At 43.1% G+C, this 18817-nt stretch overlaps 1 protein-coding gene across 2 annotated transcripts in view; it reads left to right on the top strand.

The window, feature by feature from the left end:
• COL21A1 (collagen type XXI alpha 1 chain) overlaps positions 1-18817 on the top strand; it is a 353696-nt gene that overhangs the window by 88579 nt on the left and 246300 nt on the right. For both annotated transcript variants that reach the window (XM_030198983.1, XM_030198984.1), the window contains exons 5-6: positions 8052-8268; positions 13850-14023. In XM_030198983.1, the coding sequence (XP_030054843.1) occupies positions 8052-8268; positions 13850-14023 (391 nt within the window). The remainder of the gene's footprint in view (positions 1-8051; positions 8269-13849; positions 14024-18817) is intronic.

Raw genomic sequence — 18817 nt, 5'->3', positions numbered from 1 at the left:
TCCAAGTAGATTACATTTAGTGCACACCTTGATCCAGCTCTGGTCACTCAGTCAAAGAATTCAATCAAATTTGTTTGGCATGATTTACCTTTTGTAAAATTATGTTGCCTCGGATCTTGGAATGCATTGGATTGTAGGAAATTCACTGTCCTTTCCTTCAGTAATGTTTCTGTTACTTTTCAGCTGGTATCTCCTCTGTTCAGGTTTGCCTCTCCTATCCAGCCTGCAGCCTAAGAACATAAGAATAGCCACACCGGGTCAGACCAATAGTCCATCTAGGCCAGTATCCTGTTTCCAACAGGTCACAAGTACCTGGCAGAAACATAAACAGTGGAAACATTCCATGCATATTCATTATAAATGACCTAGAGATGGGAGTAACTAGTGAGGTAATTAAATTTGCTGATGACACAAAGTTATTCAAAGTCGTTAAATTGCGGGAGGATTGTGAAAAATTACAAGAGGACCTTACGAGACTGGGAGACTGGGCGGTTAAATGGCAGATGACATTTAATGTGAGCAAGTGCAAAGTGATACATGTGGGAAAGAGGAACCCGAATTATAGCTACATCATGCAAGGTTCCACGCTAGGAGTCACGAACCAAGAAAGGGATCTAGGTGTCGTCGTTGATGATACGTTGAAACCTTCTGCTCAGTGTGCTGCTACGGCTAAGAAAGCAAATAGAATGTTAGGTATTATTAGGAAAGGAATGCAAAACAAAAATGAGGATGTTATAATGCCTTTGTATTGCTCCATGGTGCGACCGCACCTCGAGTATTGTGTTCAATTCTAGTTGCCGCATCTCAAAAAAGATATAGTGGAATTAGAAAAGGTACAGAGAAGGGCAACGAAAATGATAAAGGGGATGGGACGACTTCCCAATGAGGAAAGGCTAAAGTGGCTAGGGCTCTTCAGCTTGGAGAAAAGGCGGCTGAGGGGACATGTGATAGAGGTCTATAAAATAATGAGTGGAGTTGAATGGGTAGATGTGAAGCGTCTGTTTACACTTTCCAAAAATACTAGGACTAGGGGGCATGCGATGAAGCTACAATGTAGTAAATTTAAAACGAATCAGAGAAAAGTTTTCTTCACTCAACGTGTAATTAAACTCTGGAATTCGTTGTCAAAGAATGTGGTAAAAACGGTTAGCTAAGTGGAGTTTAAAAAAGGTTTTGACGGCTTCCTAAAGGAAAAGTCCATAGACCATTATTAAAAGCCATACTGTGGGAACGTGGTCATATGCTCGCCAAGTCCAGGTGGCCAAGGTGGGCCTGGAAAACAAGTGCCATACTCCTCTTCACATACCAAATTAATTAGAGCTGTGTCTTATCTTGCACATTCTAACTTGTATTCACCTAATCAAAGTTAAACATTTTTAAACAGAATTACTTCTAATCAACAGTACAGACCCCGAGTGCACTGGTCGGTCAAGACAGATGAAAAACAATCTTTAAAATTCACTTCCATTAAAGCAGTATAAAATGTTTTGTACTTTTTTGGGATCTTGCCAGGTATTTGTGACCTGGATTGGCCACTGTTGGAAACTAGGTCCTGCTTGCTTTTCCCTCTCTCTCTTTTTATTCCCCCTTAATACCAAACTAGATCCTGCTGTTAATGCTGTGGTACAAAGTTTTTAAAACTAAGTGGAAAAGACTATGGAGATTAGTTGATAAAATTTCCTTTTTATATTTTTATTTTGCCTAACACTAACCTACAATTCCTCCTTTAAACCCCAATCTTTAAGTTCCCAAAGCACAAAGCAAAATAGCATTCACTTACCAGAGAAATGTCCTCTTCTCTCGGAACTTCTCAGAAAGGCTTGATGGACCTTTGGTCTTTCCCAGTAGGGCAATAGTTATGTACTTATGTAAATCTTGAAAACTCAACTGGGTTGCAGACCTTGAGGAGCAACATTGAGCACCCCTGCTATATCTAATTTACATTCACTGGCTCCATTTTACTTGTCAGTTGGAGCAGATCTCCCTAACCATTAATAAACAAGAGAAAAAAAATCCCAGTGAAGAAGGATAGCCATATACGTTACACATATACTTACACAGCACAAGTCTACCTCAAACCAGTCTTCAGGGTTGGTGGGGGTAGGTGTAATGAGCCATAACATCAGCTTCTTGTATTGTTAGTGGGAAAACAGCTTTCAGTAGTGACTTTCTCCTATGGGGTGTGGCAGAGGCACTGATACTGGTAGTAGTGGTTGCTTCTTTTCTGTGGGATTGGTTTGTAAATTCTACATTCTAGCACTAGATGCTATACTTGTAGGTGCTGATTCATCAGGTGACACTGCAACTCTTATGCCTGGGAACTTTCTTCTTTTGATTCATTTTTACAAGTTGTCTTACATTTTGGAATAAAAACACTATTCTTTGCAAAACTATGCCTTCTTTTCCTTTAAGTAGAATTACAATAAATGTTTGAAATACATAAAATACTGTGAACTGCTTAGATATATTTTATTATAAATTATAATATTTCAAATATAATAAACCATAATCTATATACCATGGGTCCGATATTCAAAAGGATTTAACTGGGCAGGAGAGGTATCTGTCTAGCTAAATCCCACTGAGCTGACCTTTCACCAATATTCACTTAAGCTGTTAATACTGCTGAATATTGTCTGTTACCACCTCAGCACTATCTGGTTAGTACTGAGGTGGTTCAATGGTGGAAATGGGACAGAGTAAGGGCAGAGCTGGTAGCTAAATGGGCAGCAGTGATATTCAGCCTGCCACCTAGTACCCAGTTAGCTAACCAGGTAGAGGGCAATACCAGCCAATCCTGCTCCCAAACCCCCATCCTCCAAGAGTTTACCCCTGCATCTCCCACAAGATCTTACCCTTCTTCCCCCCTCCCCCCAAGAGCAGCCTCTATCCAGAACCTCCCATCCCTTTGTAAGCCTCCTTTGTCTACCTTAGGGTTCCTGATGGTCTAGTGGGTAGTTGGGGCAGCATCGATGCCCACTCAGTCCTGACCTTGCTGTCTCTGAGTTCAAAATGGTTACCATGACCCCTTGCATCAGTAGTGCTGTGAGAGGTCATCACAGTCATTTTGAACTCAGAGCTGACATAGGAAGGAGTGAGTGTTGATCGCTCCTGCCCCAACTATCTGCTAGACTATCTGGGATCCTGAGGGCCTATAAAGGGGCAGGGATCCAAGGCAGGGGCTACTCTTGGGAGATGAGGTTGAGAAGGAGGGTGAGATCTTGTGGGATGGTTCAGAAGGGAGCAATTCTTTAGGGGGTTCTGGATGGCCTAGCTTAATATTCAGTCTGCTACCCAGTTAGCTAACTAGGCAGTAGGCTGAATATTGTACCTGGAAGCCTGTATTCAGGGCATGCCCAGATCCCACACAGAGCCCAGATATTCAATGTCATTACCACATAGATGCCATCACTGAACACTGACTGCCACTGGTTGAATAGTACTCCCCACCCCAATATGTTTAATTTAATAGGAACTGGGCCTACTTTGAAGAGTTCTGCTTTGTGGTTAATAGAGAACAATTGGGGAATACTGGTGTGTGTGAGTGGAGTTCGTTTTAAGTTTCAGTGTGGTAAATGATAGTGAAGAGCAGCTGGAGTTTAGGATGAGTGAGGAGAGTCCCACAGGGAATTAGTGGACTCTGAAGCAAATGAGAAGAAACATTACATTAAATGAGATCTCTGGGAAATTTTTCTTGTGTATTATAGCCAGAGTGCTTATACTGTGAAATGTATGTGAATCAGGGCTGGGCTGCACAGAGACAGTTTTTGCCCTGATTATCAGTAAGACCTTAGAATTAGGGTAATGTAAGGATGAATGAGTGCTATTCATGTCCTGACCGGAAATGTCATCTGGGAGCACTGACAAAGGTTATGAAGTTATGAGAGTGTGAATAATTAATTTCTCATTAGAAAAGCTATAGGCTAGGTACTCCTGAGTTCTGAGAGGAGTTGATAGGTCTAAAGGGAAAACTGACAGTTAGCTCACTGTTTACAGATGTATTTAGGCTGCTGCCTTTGGAACCAGTTGTCTAGAACTATGTTATAAAATGAAACTGACATCTAAAAGTAAAAGGTTTATTTAAAGTGAATCTAACTGTCCTTGGCAAACCAAGCAGCTGATACTGTCGCCAAGAGTGTTAGAACTGCGAATAAGAAATTATTCCAGTATAAGCTGATATATTCATGGAAAAGGGTGGTTCTTGGAAGGGAAATGTGAACTAAAAGAGTTAAATGTGTGAATATGAGAAAATTGTACTTAATGCTTGAGTGGGTTTAGTCAGGAGCCATCCGATTATGTATTTTATTTTCTGAGAAAGCTAGATAGGGAATATAAACCCGCATTCAAGAAGCTGGTGTCATTTGCTTATGCCTAGCTAGGGCCTAGAATCTCTTTTTGAGTTTTAAAAGTTAGGAAGTAGGAAGAAAAAAGAAGTTGTCCAGACTTACCTGAGGAGAATCTTTGCTGAAGAACTGTTGTCAAAAGGCACCCATCATTCAAGAGAGCTCCAGGAAGAGGAAAAACAGATAAGTGACTGGGATTTTTCCTGAAAGTGTGCAAAGAAAGGGAAAGAATGTAAAGAAAGACAGATGAGAGAAATATAAAGAGAAAGTGAGAGTAAGAGATAACTTACTTGATGCAGAATCCTTGGGAGTCTGAGGTATGAAATATGAAAGCAAAGAGAGATATGATTTAACAAATCTAGCTTTTGTTTGAACAAATTTGTATGAATGGTTGTAAGTAAAATTTTGTATCTGTTAAGCTATCATACTTATCTGATGTTCTTGAAGACGTGGAGGGGCATAATTGAACGGCGCCGGCCAAATACATGGTCGGCCATCTTTTCTTTCGATAATACGGTTGGCGCCAGCTAAATCTCAACATTTAGGTCAAATGTTGAGATCACCGGGCTTAGAGATGGCCGGCTTTGGTTTTTGGCCATAATGGAAACCAGGCCCGGCCATCTCAAACCCGGCGAAATGCAAGCCTTTTGGTTGTGGGAGGAGCCAGCATTTGTAGTGCACTGGCCCCCCTGACATACCAGGACACCAACCGGGCACCCTAGGGGGCACTGCAGTGGACTTCACAAATTGCTCCCAGGTGCATACCTCCCTTTCCTTGTGTGCTGAGGCCCCCCAAATCCCCCCCAAAACCCACTCCCCATAACTCTACACCACTACCATAGCCCTAAGGGGTGAAGGGGGGCACCTACATGTGGGTACATTGGTTTTTTTTTTATTATTTATTCATTTATTGAAAATTTTTACAAGAAACCTCTTGTTTAGAAAGTCTCTACAAACGTAATAAACTTTAACAAGGGAAATGATACAATAAAAATAAAATAATTCACTTTCAAAGAATAGAGACTCAAGTCCATAATCCTAGAAATCCAATATGTAGGAAATCAACTGGAGATAATAAACAAAGGAAATAAACATCAGATATCACACATTCACTAAGTGGAGATGCCTAATTCTTATCGCTTTTCCTTATTTGCCGAGGCTATGAGTGCAGACACATGAGCTGGTTCCATAAATACATATTTCTTCCCCCCCAAGTCTTATTATACACTTGCAGGGGTATCTTAAAAAAAAGGTACCCCCCCCAGGTGCAAGACTTCTGGCTTGAGGAGTAGGAATTGTTTCCTCCGCCGTCTAGTCTCCTTAGAGACATCAGGAAACAAAAGGATTTTAAAGCCTAAAAAGGACTTTTCTTTATTATGAAAAAACAGGCGGAAGATCCAATTCTTGTCTGTCAATAGTGCTACGGTCGCTACCAAAGTGGCTGCCGTTGCAAGTTCAGAGTCAGTAGTTTCAAGCAAAAGAGAAATGTCTGTCGGTTTTTCAGTTGTCTGGTTCAATTCTTTCCCAGGAACATAATAAGCCAAGGTAAAAGATGGGATACTTTGTTCAGGTATGTTCAAAATTTCACGCATATAGCGCTTTAACATCTCAAGAGGACCTACATTATGTATTCTAGGAAAGTTGACAAATCTCAAGTTATGGATTTTAGTGTAATTATCAAACATTTCGGATCTCATCCTAAGACTGGTCAAATCTTTTATCATCATTGATTGGGTTGTTTCAAAGTTCAAAACTTTTTGATCGAGTTTCTCCTCCAATTTTCCAATTTTTTCATCTAAAACTTTGAGCTCCTCTTCTTTTTTTTGTACATCAGTTTCCAAAGATTTTATTTTAGGTAACATCTCATTGCTATGATTCAGAAAAAGCTGTCCCAAATTAGATACCAAGTCCCATAGTGTTTCTAAAGTTACTTCTTTTGGTTTTTCTACTAACAGTTTAGGTAATTCTAACCTTTTATGGTAGCCTGTTCAGGAGTCACATTCTTTTCCTCGGCTTCTCTCCCCACACTCCGTGGCGTCTCCATGGGCAAATTGCTCTCCATTCCTTGCTCCGCTGTTATCCGAGCTTCCTCTCGACGCTCTTCTGGGCCCTCTATACCTTCCGGGGTAGACCCTGTCGATCCAAGGAGGAAGGAGCTCGCGCCAATCGGCTGGGGAGGTGGTGAGCACATGGCGGGGCTTAGTGTAACATCAAGGCCAACGGAAGCCGAGTTCTCCAGATCGTCGGGGTTCCTAGCTGGCAGCACTCCGCTTTCCGAGGCAGCTCCCGTCGGTCTCACAAATCTATCCATAGGTCCCGGCAATGAGGGAGGCAACGGGGAGGCTCTAGCCATCACTCTACCTCGGCGTTTCGGCATTTCTTTCAACGGTAAGAGTGAGACTCGCCACGTCTTAGTGAGGTGCGGCCATCTTGGATTTCCCGGTTCCACCCGCCAGTCCGTAATTCTCGGTACATTGGGTTTTGGGGGGTTTTGTAGGGCTCAACATATACCACCAAAAGTGTAACAGGGAGGGGGTGGGCCTAGGTCCACCTGCCTGAAGTGCACTGCACCCACTAAATACTGCTTCAGGGACCTGCATACTGCTGTCAGGGAGCTGGGTATGACATCTGAGGCTGGCATAGAGGCTGGCAAAAAAATGTTTTATTTTAATTTTTTTTGGGTGGGAGGAGGTTGGTGACCACTGGGGGAGTAAAGGGAGGTGATCCCCGATTCCCTCCGGTGGTCATCTGGTCAATTGGGGCACTTTTTTCAGACTTGGTCCTAAAAATAAATGGAGCAATTGAAGCCGGCGAAATGCTCATCAGAGCCGGCCATCTTTTTTCCACTATCGGACGAAGCCATCCATCTCGTAACCAAGCCCTGCCCCACCCCCACCCCACCTTCTGTACCCTGCCTTGAAGTTTGGCTGGCTCCACGACGGAATGCAGTTGGCGCCGGCCAAAATCGGCTTTCGATTATACCGATTTGGCCGGGTTCATGAGATGGCCGGCCATCTCCTGATTTGGGTCGGAAGATGGCCGGCGATTTCTTTCGAAAATAGGCTGGATAGTTGTTGAAATTTTGCAACCCTAAAATTTGATACCTGTGGGTTTGAACATTAAATTATTAACCGGTTAACATTTAGTAATTGGTAATTTAATAAACATATTTTTAATGTTAAATTCCCAGATTTGGCATTGAGATTATTTGGGAAAAATCATTTTCTTAAAGTGTAATACCTTGCTCCGCCACTAGGGGTTTTACAATGAAAACTTAAGAACTGATATACTGGGTCAGACAAGAGGTCCATCAAGCCTACTATCCTGTTTCCAATAGTGGACAATGTAGATTACATGCATTTTACAGGATCTCAAAAAGTAGATAGATTCTATGCTACTTACCCCTTAGGATAAGCAGGGGCTTTCCCCAAATCTACCTGAATAATGATTTATGGACATTTCCTTCAGGAACTTGTGCAAACATTTTTTTAAACCTAGCTATTCTAACTGAATTATCATATCTGGCAATGAATTAAATAATGATGCATTGCATGAAAAGCCAAAATACAGTAATTCTACCTATTTGTGTGTATTTTTTTCTAAAATCCATGGTTTCTGTAACAATATTAGTTTCTTCATTGCTTCTACCTATAATTCATGTGTTATATTTTTGATCTGTTAAACATGCACATTTTGTTTTTTTACCAGGAATGTGTTTCCAGAAGGGCTTCCTCCTTCCTATGTGTTTGTCTCCACCCTGAGGTTCAAGGTTAAGAAAAAGTGGGATTTATGGAGAATCCTGGCTCTTGATGGAACACCCCAAATAGCAGTTACCCTAAATGGAGAGGATAAAACATTGCTGTTTACCACCACAAGTCTGGTTAATGAAACTCAAGTGGTCACATTTAGTTCACCTGGTGTAAAGGTAATGAGCTAACTGCTACTTTCTTGAAATAGTCACCGTTTATATGAGATATAAATGTGAAACATGATGCCACCTGAAAAGCTACCATTATGTTCATACCAAATCATTTTTAATTACAAGAACACTAGGAGAAAAATAAATTCTTCCTACAAGGGGATTGATAGTCAAAGGGATTTAGCTGTGTAATTATGGAGTTAGCTAGATCCCCATGGGAGAAAATTTATTCCCCAATGACTAAGGGGCTCATTTTCACAAGAGAACAAGTCTCAAAAATAGCATAAAGTAGCATTTGGACAGTTTTCTCTGAAAAATGTCCAAAATGCAATTTTTGAAACTCGGATGTGAGACGGTTTTCTCTGCAGTGCATCCAAATCACAAGGTGAGAGTGGTGCTGGATTCAGGAGACACACGAGAAAGAGAAGAAGAAGAAGAAGGTGCTGGACTCAGGGGTTGAGGGAAAAAGGAGCACTGCTGGTCTCAAAGGAGGGCTAGAAAAAAAGAGAAAGTGGTGCTGGACTCATGGGGGGGGCGGGAGGCTAAGAGATAAAGAGAAAGTTACTGGACTCAGGAGAGGCTGAGGGAATGAGAGGAAGAGTTGCTGGACTCATGGGGGGGGGGGGGGGGGGGGAGGGCTGAGGGCAGGAGAGGTTCTGGACTCCAGGGGGACTTAGGGAAGAAGAGGGAATGGTCCTGGACTCATTGGGGAGAAGGGAGATGTGCTGAACCCATGGGTGGGGGGAGAAAGAGGGAGGGAAGGGGTCAGGTGCTAGATCTGCAGGGGTAGGGGGATAGGAGAGAAGTCAGACTATGGGTGAGGGGACCAGAGAGAGAGGAAGAAGATGGAAGGCCATAGGCGGATGGAGAGAGTAAGTAAGAGAAGGGGAGAGATGCTGGACTCACAGGAGATGCAGGTATACAAGCCTTGATGTGGAGCTCCTTCCTGGGGATCTAAAGGTGATGAAACAGTGTGACAAGGCGGTGACCATAGCTAGAAGGTTGCTAGGCTGTATAGAGAGAGGTGTGAACAGCAGAAGAAAGGAGGTGTTGATGCCCCTGTATAAGTCATTGATGAGACCCCACCTGGAGTATTGTGTTCAGTTTTGGAGGCCGCATCTTGCTAAGGATGTAAAAAGAATAGAAACGGTGCAAAGAAAAGCTACGAAAATGGTATGGGATTTGTGTTACAAGACGTATGAGGAGAGACTTGCTGACCTGAACATGTATACCCTGGAGGAAAGGAGAAACAGGGGTGATATGATCCAGACGTTCAAATATTTGAAAGGTATTAATCTGCAAACGAACCTTTTCCATAAATGGGAAGGCGGTAGAACAAGAGGACATGAAATGAAATTGAAGGGGGGCAGACTCAAGAAAAGTGTCAGGAAGTATTTTTTCACGGAGAGAGTGGTGGATACTTGGAATGCCCTCCTGCGGGAGGTGGTGGAGATGAAAACGGTAACTGAATTCAAACATGCGTGGGATAAACATAAAGGAATCCTGTTCAGAAGGAATGGATCCTCAGAAGCTTAGCCGAGATTGGGTGGCAGAGCCAGTCGTTGGAGGCAGGGCTAGTGCTGGGCAGACTTCTACGGTCTATGCCCTGAAAATGGAAGATACATATCAAGGTCAGGTATACACAAAAAGTAGCACATATGAGTTATCTTGTTGGGCAGACTGGATGGACCCTGCGGGTCTTTCTCTGCCATCATCTACTAAATTACGTTACTATGTGTAGGGGCTAAACCATGCTTAGCAGGCTTTTATTTTTACTGTGCAGTTTGCCACTTACACAACCTGGAAAGGTGCATGGTACTGGGATATGTGTAGCTACTTCTCTTGGCATCAGGCTGGATTTCCTGAGTAGGCTCTCCTCTCTGAGCTGCTGCCCTGCTGAACACTGAAGCTTCACTTTGAGGTGTGGGAAAGGGAGGGAGAGAGAGAGAGAGAGGGGACAGGGAGCTGCTGGACCATAAGGGGGAAAAGAAAGAGAGAGAGAGAGAGAGAGAGAGAGAGAGAGAGGACATGGAGTTGCTGCAGCATCGGGGTGGAGGGAAAGGAAGAGAGGACAGAGAACTGCTGGATCATAAAGGTGGAGGGGCAGAGAGAGGACAGAAAGTTGGTTGACCATAGGTGTAGAGAGGATAGGGAGTTACTGGACCATAGGGGTGAAGGGAAAGGAAGAAGGGATAGGGAGTTGCTGTACCATAAGGAGGAAGGGGGGAGGAGAAAGGGAATTGCTGGACCATAGGGGTGGAAGAGAAGGGAGAGGCTGGACCATATTGGTGGAGGAGAGGGGAGGGACAGAGAGATGCTGGGCTACAAGGGTGTAAGAAGGGAGAGGGAGCGGCAATACTGGACACAGGGGGAGATAGTGGTGTATTGGAGCTGGCTCACACTAGCTACTTTAACAACTGACTCCCAAAATTTGGGCTCGGGTACCCTCCTGGCATCGGCATCCTCCTGCTCTGTGTGGCTTAGGCTGTAGGCATCTTCTGTCTCCACTGCCCTCCCCCCAGCAGCTTTCTGCACTTAGTTTTTGTCCCCCCCCCCCTCGCCCCTCCTTTCCTCTTCTTGTTCTGCCAGCCGCGGCACGATTAATTTTTTTAAACAGTGCTGGTACACATTGGGGGGATGTTTATTTTCTCAGGAGATGGCTGATCCATGTGGAAGTCGATCAGCAGGATCTGGGGGGGGGGGGGGGGGGAAGAGGGTGGTGGTGACTGTGACAAGGATGAGAGATGTTGGGGGTGGGGAGGAAACAGGATACTGGGCTTTATGGATCTTCGGTCTGTCCCAGTATAGCAACACTTATGTAGAGGGGTTAAACATTTTTTGCATCTAGAAGTTGTCAATTGAATAAGTTGGAGATATTTCAGTGAAGCCAGATTAAAAGAACACCTGAACAAAATCCACATAAAATTTTTATAGTAAGGAAAATTCCAACTGAATATAGTGAATAATAATAAAAGAATACTTCCCATGTTATTTCTATATCTACTGCATGAGCATTGAAAGTTTCCTACTGCTGTTCTTCCTACTGTATATATTAATGCAGGAATGGATGTGGATAATATGAGATTTATCTTCATTTTTCTATTCCTATGAGGTCAATATTCAAAGCAATTTAACAGGCCAGAAATGGCTCCTGTTCAGTTAAATCACTTGTGCAGGGCTATCCACCACAGACCACTACACTCAAAGCTTGTTATTTTGTGGGCAGTCCTGGGGCAGAGCTGGCATTTATGTGGTTACGTGCTGATATTCAGCACAAATTCATAAGTTTAATGGTTAAATCGGACCACATAAAAATCAGTCCTATCATTATAGGGTGTCACTTATGTGGTTAAGTATTGAAAATCACACTTAACCGCATAACAGATTGCTTGCCGTATAACCTGGATATTCAATGCCGGTGCCCAGGCACGGCCCAGCATTCACTACTACTACTATTTAACATTTCTAAAGTGCTACCAGGGTTATGCAGCGCTGTACAATCTAACAAAGAAGGACAGTCCCTGCTCAAAGGAGCTTACAATCTAAAGGACAAAAAAGTGCAGTCAATCAAATTGGGGGCAGTCTAGATTTCCTGGATAGAGGTACAATGGTTAGGTGCCGAAAGCGACATTGAAGAGATGGGTTTGAGCAAGGATTTGAAGATGGGCAGGGAGGGGGCTTGGCATATGGGCTCAGGGAGTTTATTCTAAGCATAGGGTGAGGCGAGGCAGAAAGGGCGGAGCCTGGAGTTGGCGGTGGTGGAGAAGGGTACTGAGAGGAGGGATTTGTCCTGTGAGCGGAGGTTACAGGTAGGAGCGTAAGGGGAGATGAGGGTACAGAGGTAATGAGGGGCTGCAGATTGAGTGCATTTGTAGGTTAGTAGGAGAAGCTTGAACAGTATGCGGTACCTGATCGGAAGCCAGTGAAGTGACTTGAGGAGAGGGGTGATATGAGCATATCAGTCTAGGCAGAAGATAAGACAGGCAGCAGAGTTCTGAATGGATTGAAGGGGGGATAGATGGTTAAGTGGGAGGCCAGTGAGGAGTAGGTTGCAGTAGTCAAGGCGAGAGGTGATGAGAGAGTGGATGAGAGTTCGGGTGGTGTGCTCGGAGAGGAAGGGGCGAATTTTGCTGATGTTATAGAGAAAGAAGCGACAGGTCTCGGCTGTCTGCTGGATATGGGCATTCAATATCCCGGAATAATGCTGACAGTAACTAAAAAAACTGCTCATGCCGTGGGCTGAATATCTACCCCTATGTTTCTAAGACACTCATTTTTGAAGCAGATGGACGTCTCAAAGTAGTCAAAAAAAGCAGTTATCTGCCAAAAACGTCCAAGTCGCGATTTTTGAAAAGCAGTATTTGGACATTTTGAACTGAAGTTTGTCCAGATAGCAAGGGGGTGTGTTGGAGGTGTGTTGTGGGTGGGACCAGGGAAGGACCAAAATTAGGACATATTTCAGCGATAATGAAACAGGAAGAAACGTCCAAAGCAAAAAAAGAAGGATAATTTTACCTAGAACTGTTTCAAACATGTCCAGGGTACAAAAGGTGCCCTGATTGAGCAGCTGACCACTGGAAGGATGAAGGCATGACCCCTCCTTAATTTCCCAGTGGCTACTGACCCCCTTCAACCTCCCTAAGAAGTGAAAGTGACATTGAATACCAGGGTCTATGACAGCTTCAGGTATATTGGCCATTCCTAATAGAGCAGCAAGCAATTGTAAAAAGTAGCCTAGTGGTCAGTGCAATAGACTTTGAACAATGGAACCCAGGTGTAACTGTTACTTTAACTCTTTTATTTCTGTACAAATAAGTGATCCCCCCATCCCCACAACATAGAAATACCTACTGCACCTCAATTTGTAAGACACCTGCAAGTATGATGGCTATTGTAGTGGTGTACCTTTTGGTACAGTAGGGTTTTTTTTTAAAAATCTGTTCCTGTAGGGCTCACAATAAAATATAAAGGAATTAAGGTGGGATTAGTACCTGGCAGTGGCTTACCAAGGGGGGGGGGGGCGGTGGGGGCAGCATGGAACGAGCAGACTTGGAGCAGGTGCGTGGCACCCCCTCCAGCAGATAAAAATGCACCTGGGGGGTCACGCTGCACCCGGTGGGGGGAGGGTGTAATTTCGCCTGGGGGGCACATCGGCAATCTGCCCCGGGTGTCAGTCAGCCTAGGAACACCACAGGTACCTGGGTCCTCTTGGTTTATAGTTCACTGCACTGATCACTAGGCTGCCCCTCTGCTCTGTAGGGATGTCTATGTAGCTGTTTATGGCATTCATATTTTGGATGTTTCACTTTGGAAAATGGCTGTTCATTTTGAACATTTTCAGCATAAGAACGTCCTTCTCACATATTTTTGAACAGGGAATTCTGATGTGTTTCCTGTTCAAAAATGACTTTGAGATGGACGTTTAATTTGCATGTTAATGAGCAGGATGTCCCCATTCTGACCTGGATTTTCTTTTGAAAATGCCCCTCCGCATTACATAACAGCCACATATGAGTGTGCGAGTTTTTGTTATTGTGCTTACGTATTTATGCTTGCTTTCAAATTAATTATATCCCCATGATTTCAGATGCTATTTGATGGATCCTGGCACCAAATTCGACTTTTGGTAACAGAAGAAGATGCAGCTTTGTTCCTAGATGACCGAGAAATTGAAAAGAAGCCTCTGTTCCCTGTTTTAGGTATTTATATCAGTGGAACAACCCAAATAGGAAAATACTCAGGGAGACAAGAAACTGTACAGGTGAGTATAAGAATGTGGCTGCATAATAGCTACACTATAGTTCTCTAGCACAGTGTACTCAAGTCCGGTCCTGGAGTACTCCTTGCCAGTCAGGTTTTTGTTCACAAATTCACAATGAGTACGCATGAAATACATTTGCATATAATGGAGGCAGTGTATGCAAATCAAGTTCATGCAAATTCATTGTGTATATCCTGAAAACCAGGCTGGCAAAGGGTACTCCAGACTGGATTTGGGAAATACTGCTCTAGCAGATACGAGCAGATTGATGTCACTCAAAATTCAAATTGAATTTATTTCTTGTCTCCTTTCCACTAGGTCAAAGTGTTGTAGAAAATCTATATATGCATAGATCTACCTTAGTTCTGTCTACATCTAAAATGTATATAGTAGAATACAAAATTCAAGTTCATGCTTCAAAAATGAAATTGAATTATTAGGAATGTGCATTCATTTGAAATTACATGGCAAATGTCAATAATATTTCACATATCTTTTCATGTGATTTTAACCTGAAATAACAGTAACCCCCATCCTAAATTTTGTTTTTTTTTCTAGGTCATCAATAGGTACTGGTAAGGGCTTCACATGCTAATTTTTTGTAATGGCCGCACACTAACGGCAACATTAGCGCATGGCCATTAATTCGCAAAATGGAAAATCGGTCATTTTCTGACTGCGTTATGAATGGCTTTAGTGTGCGGGAAAAACCTGCATAAGGATGTGCTAAGGCCAATTTGTACCACAGCTTTGTAAAGGGACCCCCCCCCCCTTAAGCATGTATGTGAACACATCTGCATGTAAATGAGCAGTTGTCAAAAACTGTGCTCTCAAATTGGGCATGCACCCAATTTGTGCATGTAATTTAATTGAATAATGAGCCAATTAATGCCAATAATTGGCTTTTAAACAAGCAGTTATTGGTGCTAATTGAAATCAGTTAACATATACGTGCGTAAATTTAGGAGCTTGATCTGTGCCTAAATTTTACGCATGTCCTGGAAAAGGGGGCACAGAAATGGGAGGGTCATAGGCGTTTCAGGGCAGAGCATGGACGTGGTGTCCAGTTACACACCCAATTATAGAATAAAGGGGTACCGCATGTAAACATAAGCATCTTCATTGGTGCAAATGGACATGCCTAAATTTATGTGTGATCCCTCCGCTTAAGCGCTGTTCTATAAACCACACCTAGCTTTAGGCATGGCTTATAGAATAGCGCTTAAGCATTTTTTTTGGCACTGATTTTTTAGGTGCAATTTATAGTATTCATCCTTAAGGGGGGATTCTATATATGGTGTCCTACAAAATCTGTGCAGAAAACATTTCCACCTAAGTGTATTCTATAAGCGGCACCTAGATTTAGGTGCAGTATATAGAATGCGCTTGGTTGATATCCCAGTGCCTAAAACTATACGCCTCTATTTACACAAACAAAAACTTGGCATAAGTCATGGAGCATAGATTTAGATGCAGAGGGCCATATTCTATAAATATGCAAATAAATTTCAGAACGGCTATGAAATGCCCATTTCCTTGCCCATAATGGCACCCCTTTTTGTCTGCGCCCATTAGAAGTTAGGCGCAGTGCATTACAGAATACATTTACTATTACTACTACTTATCATTTCTGTAGCGCTACTAGATGTACGCAGTGCTGTACACTGGATATAAAGAGACAGTCCCTGCTCGACAGATCTTACAATCTAATTAGGACAAACAGGACAAATAAGAGATAAGGGAATTACTTATTGCAATGTCACAATCTACATTCCCTTCAGTCATGACTTGACAGAAATAACCAATGAAATCAATGACAGCCTGAACATCATGGACTCCTGGGCAAACTCATTCCAACTGAAACTGACCACTGAAAAAACACACTGCCTCATCCTCTCATCTCAACATAACAAGTACAAACCCACAACCATAAACACCCCAGAACACACCCTCCCTACCTCAGACAGCCTAAAAATACTCGGCGTCATAATCGATCGCAACCTTATCCTTGAGAGCCAAGTAAACTCTGTAATAAAGAAAATGCTTCTATTCAATGTGGAAACTTAAACGAATAAAACCTTTCTTCCCAAGGGAAAGTTTTCGAAACCTAATACAATCAATGGTCCTAAGCCATGCAGATTACTGCAATGGAATCTATGCGGGCTGTAAAGAACAACTCGCAAAAAGACTCCAGACCACCCAAAATACAGCTGCCAGGCTGATATTTGGTAAAACACGCTTCGAAAGTGCCAAACCCCTCCGAGAAAAGCTACACTGGCTCCCAATCAAAGAACGGATCATCTTAAAAATTTGCACCTTGGTCCACAAAATTATCTACGGCATAGTCCCAGGATACATGACAGACCTTATAGATCTACCAACCAGAAACAGAATTGGATCATCACGATCTTACCTAAACTTACATTACTCAAATTGCAAAGGACTTAGATACAAAACAACTTACGCATCCAGCTTCTCCTACATAAGCGCACTACCATGGAATGGACTCCCAAAAGCTGTGAAAATAATCCATGACCATCTAAACTTCAGGAAATCACTTAAAACCACCGTCTTCAAAAAGGCTTACCCCACCGATCCAACGTAAATCCCCACACCCAGCAACACAACATAACCAATATACAATCTTCATTCCCTTCGACCCTCATGGTGTGTGATACACACCTACCTCATTCGACCACAATATAACCTTGTATTTGTTATCAACTGACTGGCGAACGCCTTTACGGTACTATGTAAGCCACATTGAGCCTGCAAATAGGTGGGAAAATGTGGGGTACAAATGTAACAAATAAATAAATACTAAGGTGAGAATGATAAAACATGAGTACCGGACAAGTGAGTAAGGGTTAGGAGTTAAAAGCAGCATAAAAAAAGTGGGCGTTTAGCCTAGATTTGAAGACAGCCAGAGATGGAGCTTGACATACCAGCTCAGGAAGCTATTCAAGGCATATGGTGCAGCAAGATAAATGGAACAGAGTCTGGAGTTAGCGGTGGAGGAGAAGGGTGCAGATAAGAGAGATTTACCCAGGGAACAGAGTTTCAGGGGAGGAGTGTAGGGAGAGATAAGAGTGGAGAGGTACTGAGGTGCTGCAGAGTGAATGCACTTGTAAGTCAATAAGAGGAGTTTGAACTGTGTGTGGAAATGGATAAGGAGCCAGTGAAGTGACTTGAAGAGAGGGCTAATATGAGCATAGTTACACTGGTGGAATATAAATCGTGCAGTAGAATTTTGAACAGATTGAAGAGGAGAGAGATGGCTAAGTGGGAGACCTGTGAGAAGCAAGTTGCAATAGTGAAAGCAAGAGGTTATAAGAGTGTGGATAAGGGTTTTGGTACTGTGCTCAGAAAGGAAAGGATGAATTTTGGTGATATTATAGAGAAAGAAAAGACAGATTTTAGCAGTCTGTTGAATATGTGCAGAGAAGGAGAGAAAGGAGTCAAAGATGACCCCAAGCTTATGAACTGAAGAGACAGGGAGGATGAAAGTGTTATCCAAAGAGGTAGAGACTGGGGAAAGAGGAGAGGTTGGTTTAAGGGGGAAAGATAAGAAACTCAGTCTTGGTCATGTTTAGTTTCAGATGGTGGTAAGACATCCAGGCAGCAATGTCAGACAGGCAGGCTGATTCCTGCTGAGATTTCTGGTGTGGAGAGGTAGATCTGGGAGTCATCAGCATAAAGGTGATACTGAAAACCATGGGATGAGATCAGAGTACCAAGGGAAGCAGTATGGATGGAGAAAAGAAGAGGTCTCAGGACAGATCCCTGATGTACACCAACTAATAGTGGGACAGAAGTGGAGGAGGATCCACTAGAGTATACACTAAAGGTACGCTGGGAGAGATAAGAAGAAAACCAGGAAAGAACAGAGCCCTGAAATCCAAGTTAGGACGGTGTATCAAGGTGTAGGCGATGATCAACAGTGTCAAAAGCAGCATATAGATCGAGAAGGATGAGGATAGAATAGAGACCTTTGGATCTGGCCAGGAACAGGTCATTGGAGTCTTTAGCAACCGCTGTTTCAGTTGAATAAAGAGGGCGAAAGCCAGATTGAAGTGGATCAAGAATAGCTTGAAATGAAAGAATGTCAAGACAATGGCGGTGAACAGCACGCAACCATGGAATGGTTGGGATGGGAAAGGGAGGATGGAGATGGGGCGATAATTGGAAGGACAGATAGGTTCCAATAAAGGTTTTTGAAGGAGTGGTATGACTACGGAATGTTTGAAGACATCAGGAACAGTCGCAGTGGAAAGTGAAAGATTGAGGATATGACAGATAAAAGGGATGACAGTAGGAGAGATAGTGCTAAGTAGATGGGTGGGAATAGGATCAGAGGAACAAGTAGTTTCGAGGAGGAAAGAAAATGTGCAGTTTCCTCTTCAGTGATTTCAGAAAAGGAAGAAAAGGAGGCAGGTGTTGAAGGAGGGTTGAGAGAATTGACTAAGGGAAGGAGAGGTGGAGGTGACTTGGTTGAGAATTCAAATTTCATCTTGTGAACCTTATCATGAAAGTACACAGCCAAAGTCTGGGGAGAAAGTGAAGGGGGAGTTGGAGGTGAAGGCACTTTGAAGCACGTGGAAGGGCATAATCGAACGGGGAAACCCATCTCTAAGGGCGCCCATCTGTAAGAACGGCCCAGCGAAGGGGCGGGGAAACCCATATTATCGAAAGAAGATGGGCGTACATCTTTCGTTTCAATAATATGGTCGGGGGCACCCAAATCTCAACATTTAGGTCAACCTTAGAGATGGTCAACCTCAATGTTGATATCGC

The sequence above is a fragment of the Microcaecilia unicolor genome, chromosome 3, assembly GCF_901765095.1.
Source record: "Microcaecilia unicolor chromosome 3, aMicUni1.1, whole genome shotgun sequence".
In the NCBI taxonomy this organism is placed as follows: Eukaryota; Metazoa; Chordata; class Amphibia; order Gymnophiona; family Siphonopidae; genus Microcaecilia; species Microcaecilia unicolor.
The sequence above is the reverse complement of the archived record's forward strand: the minus strand, read 5'-3'. Positions and strand labels throughout refer to the sequence as shown.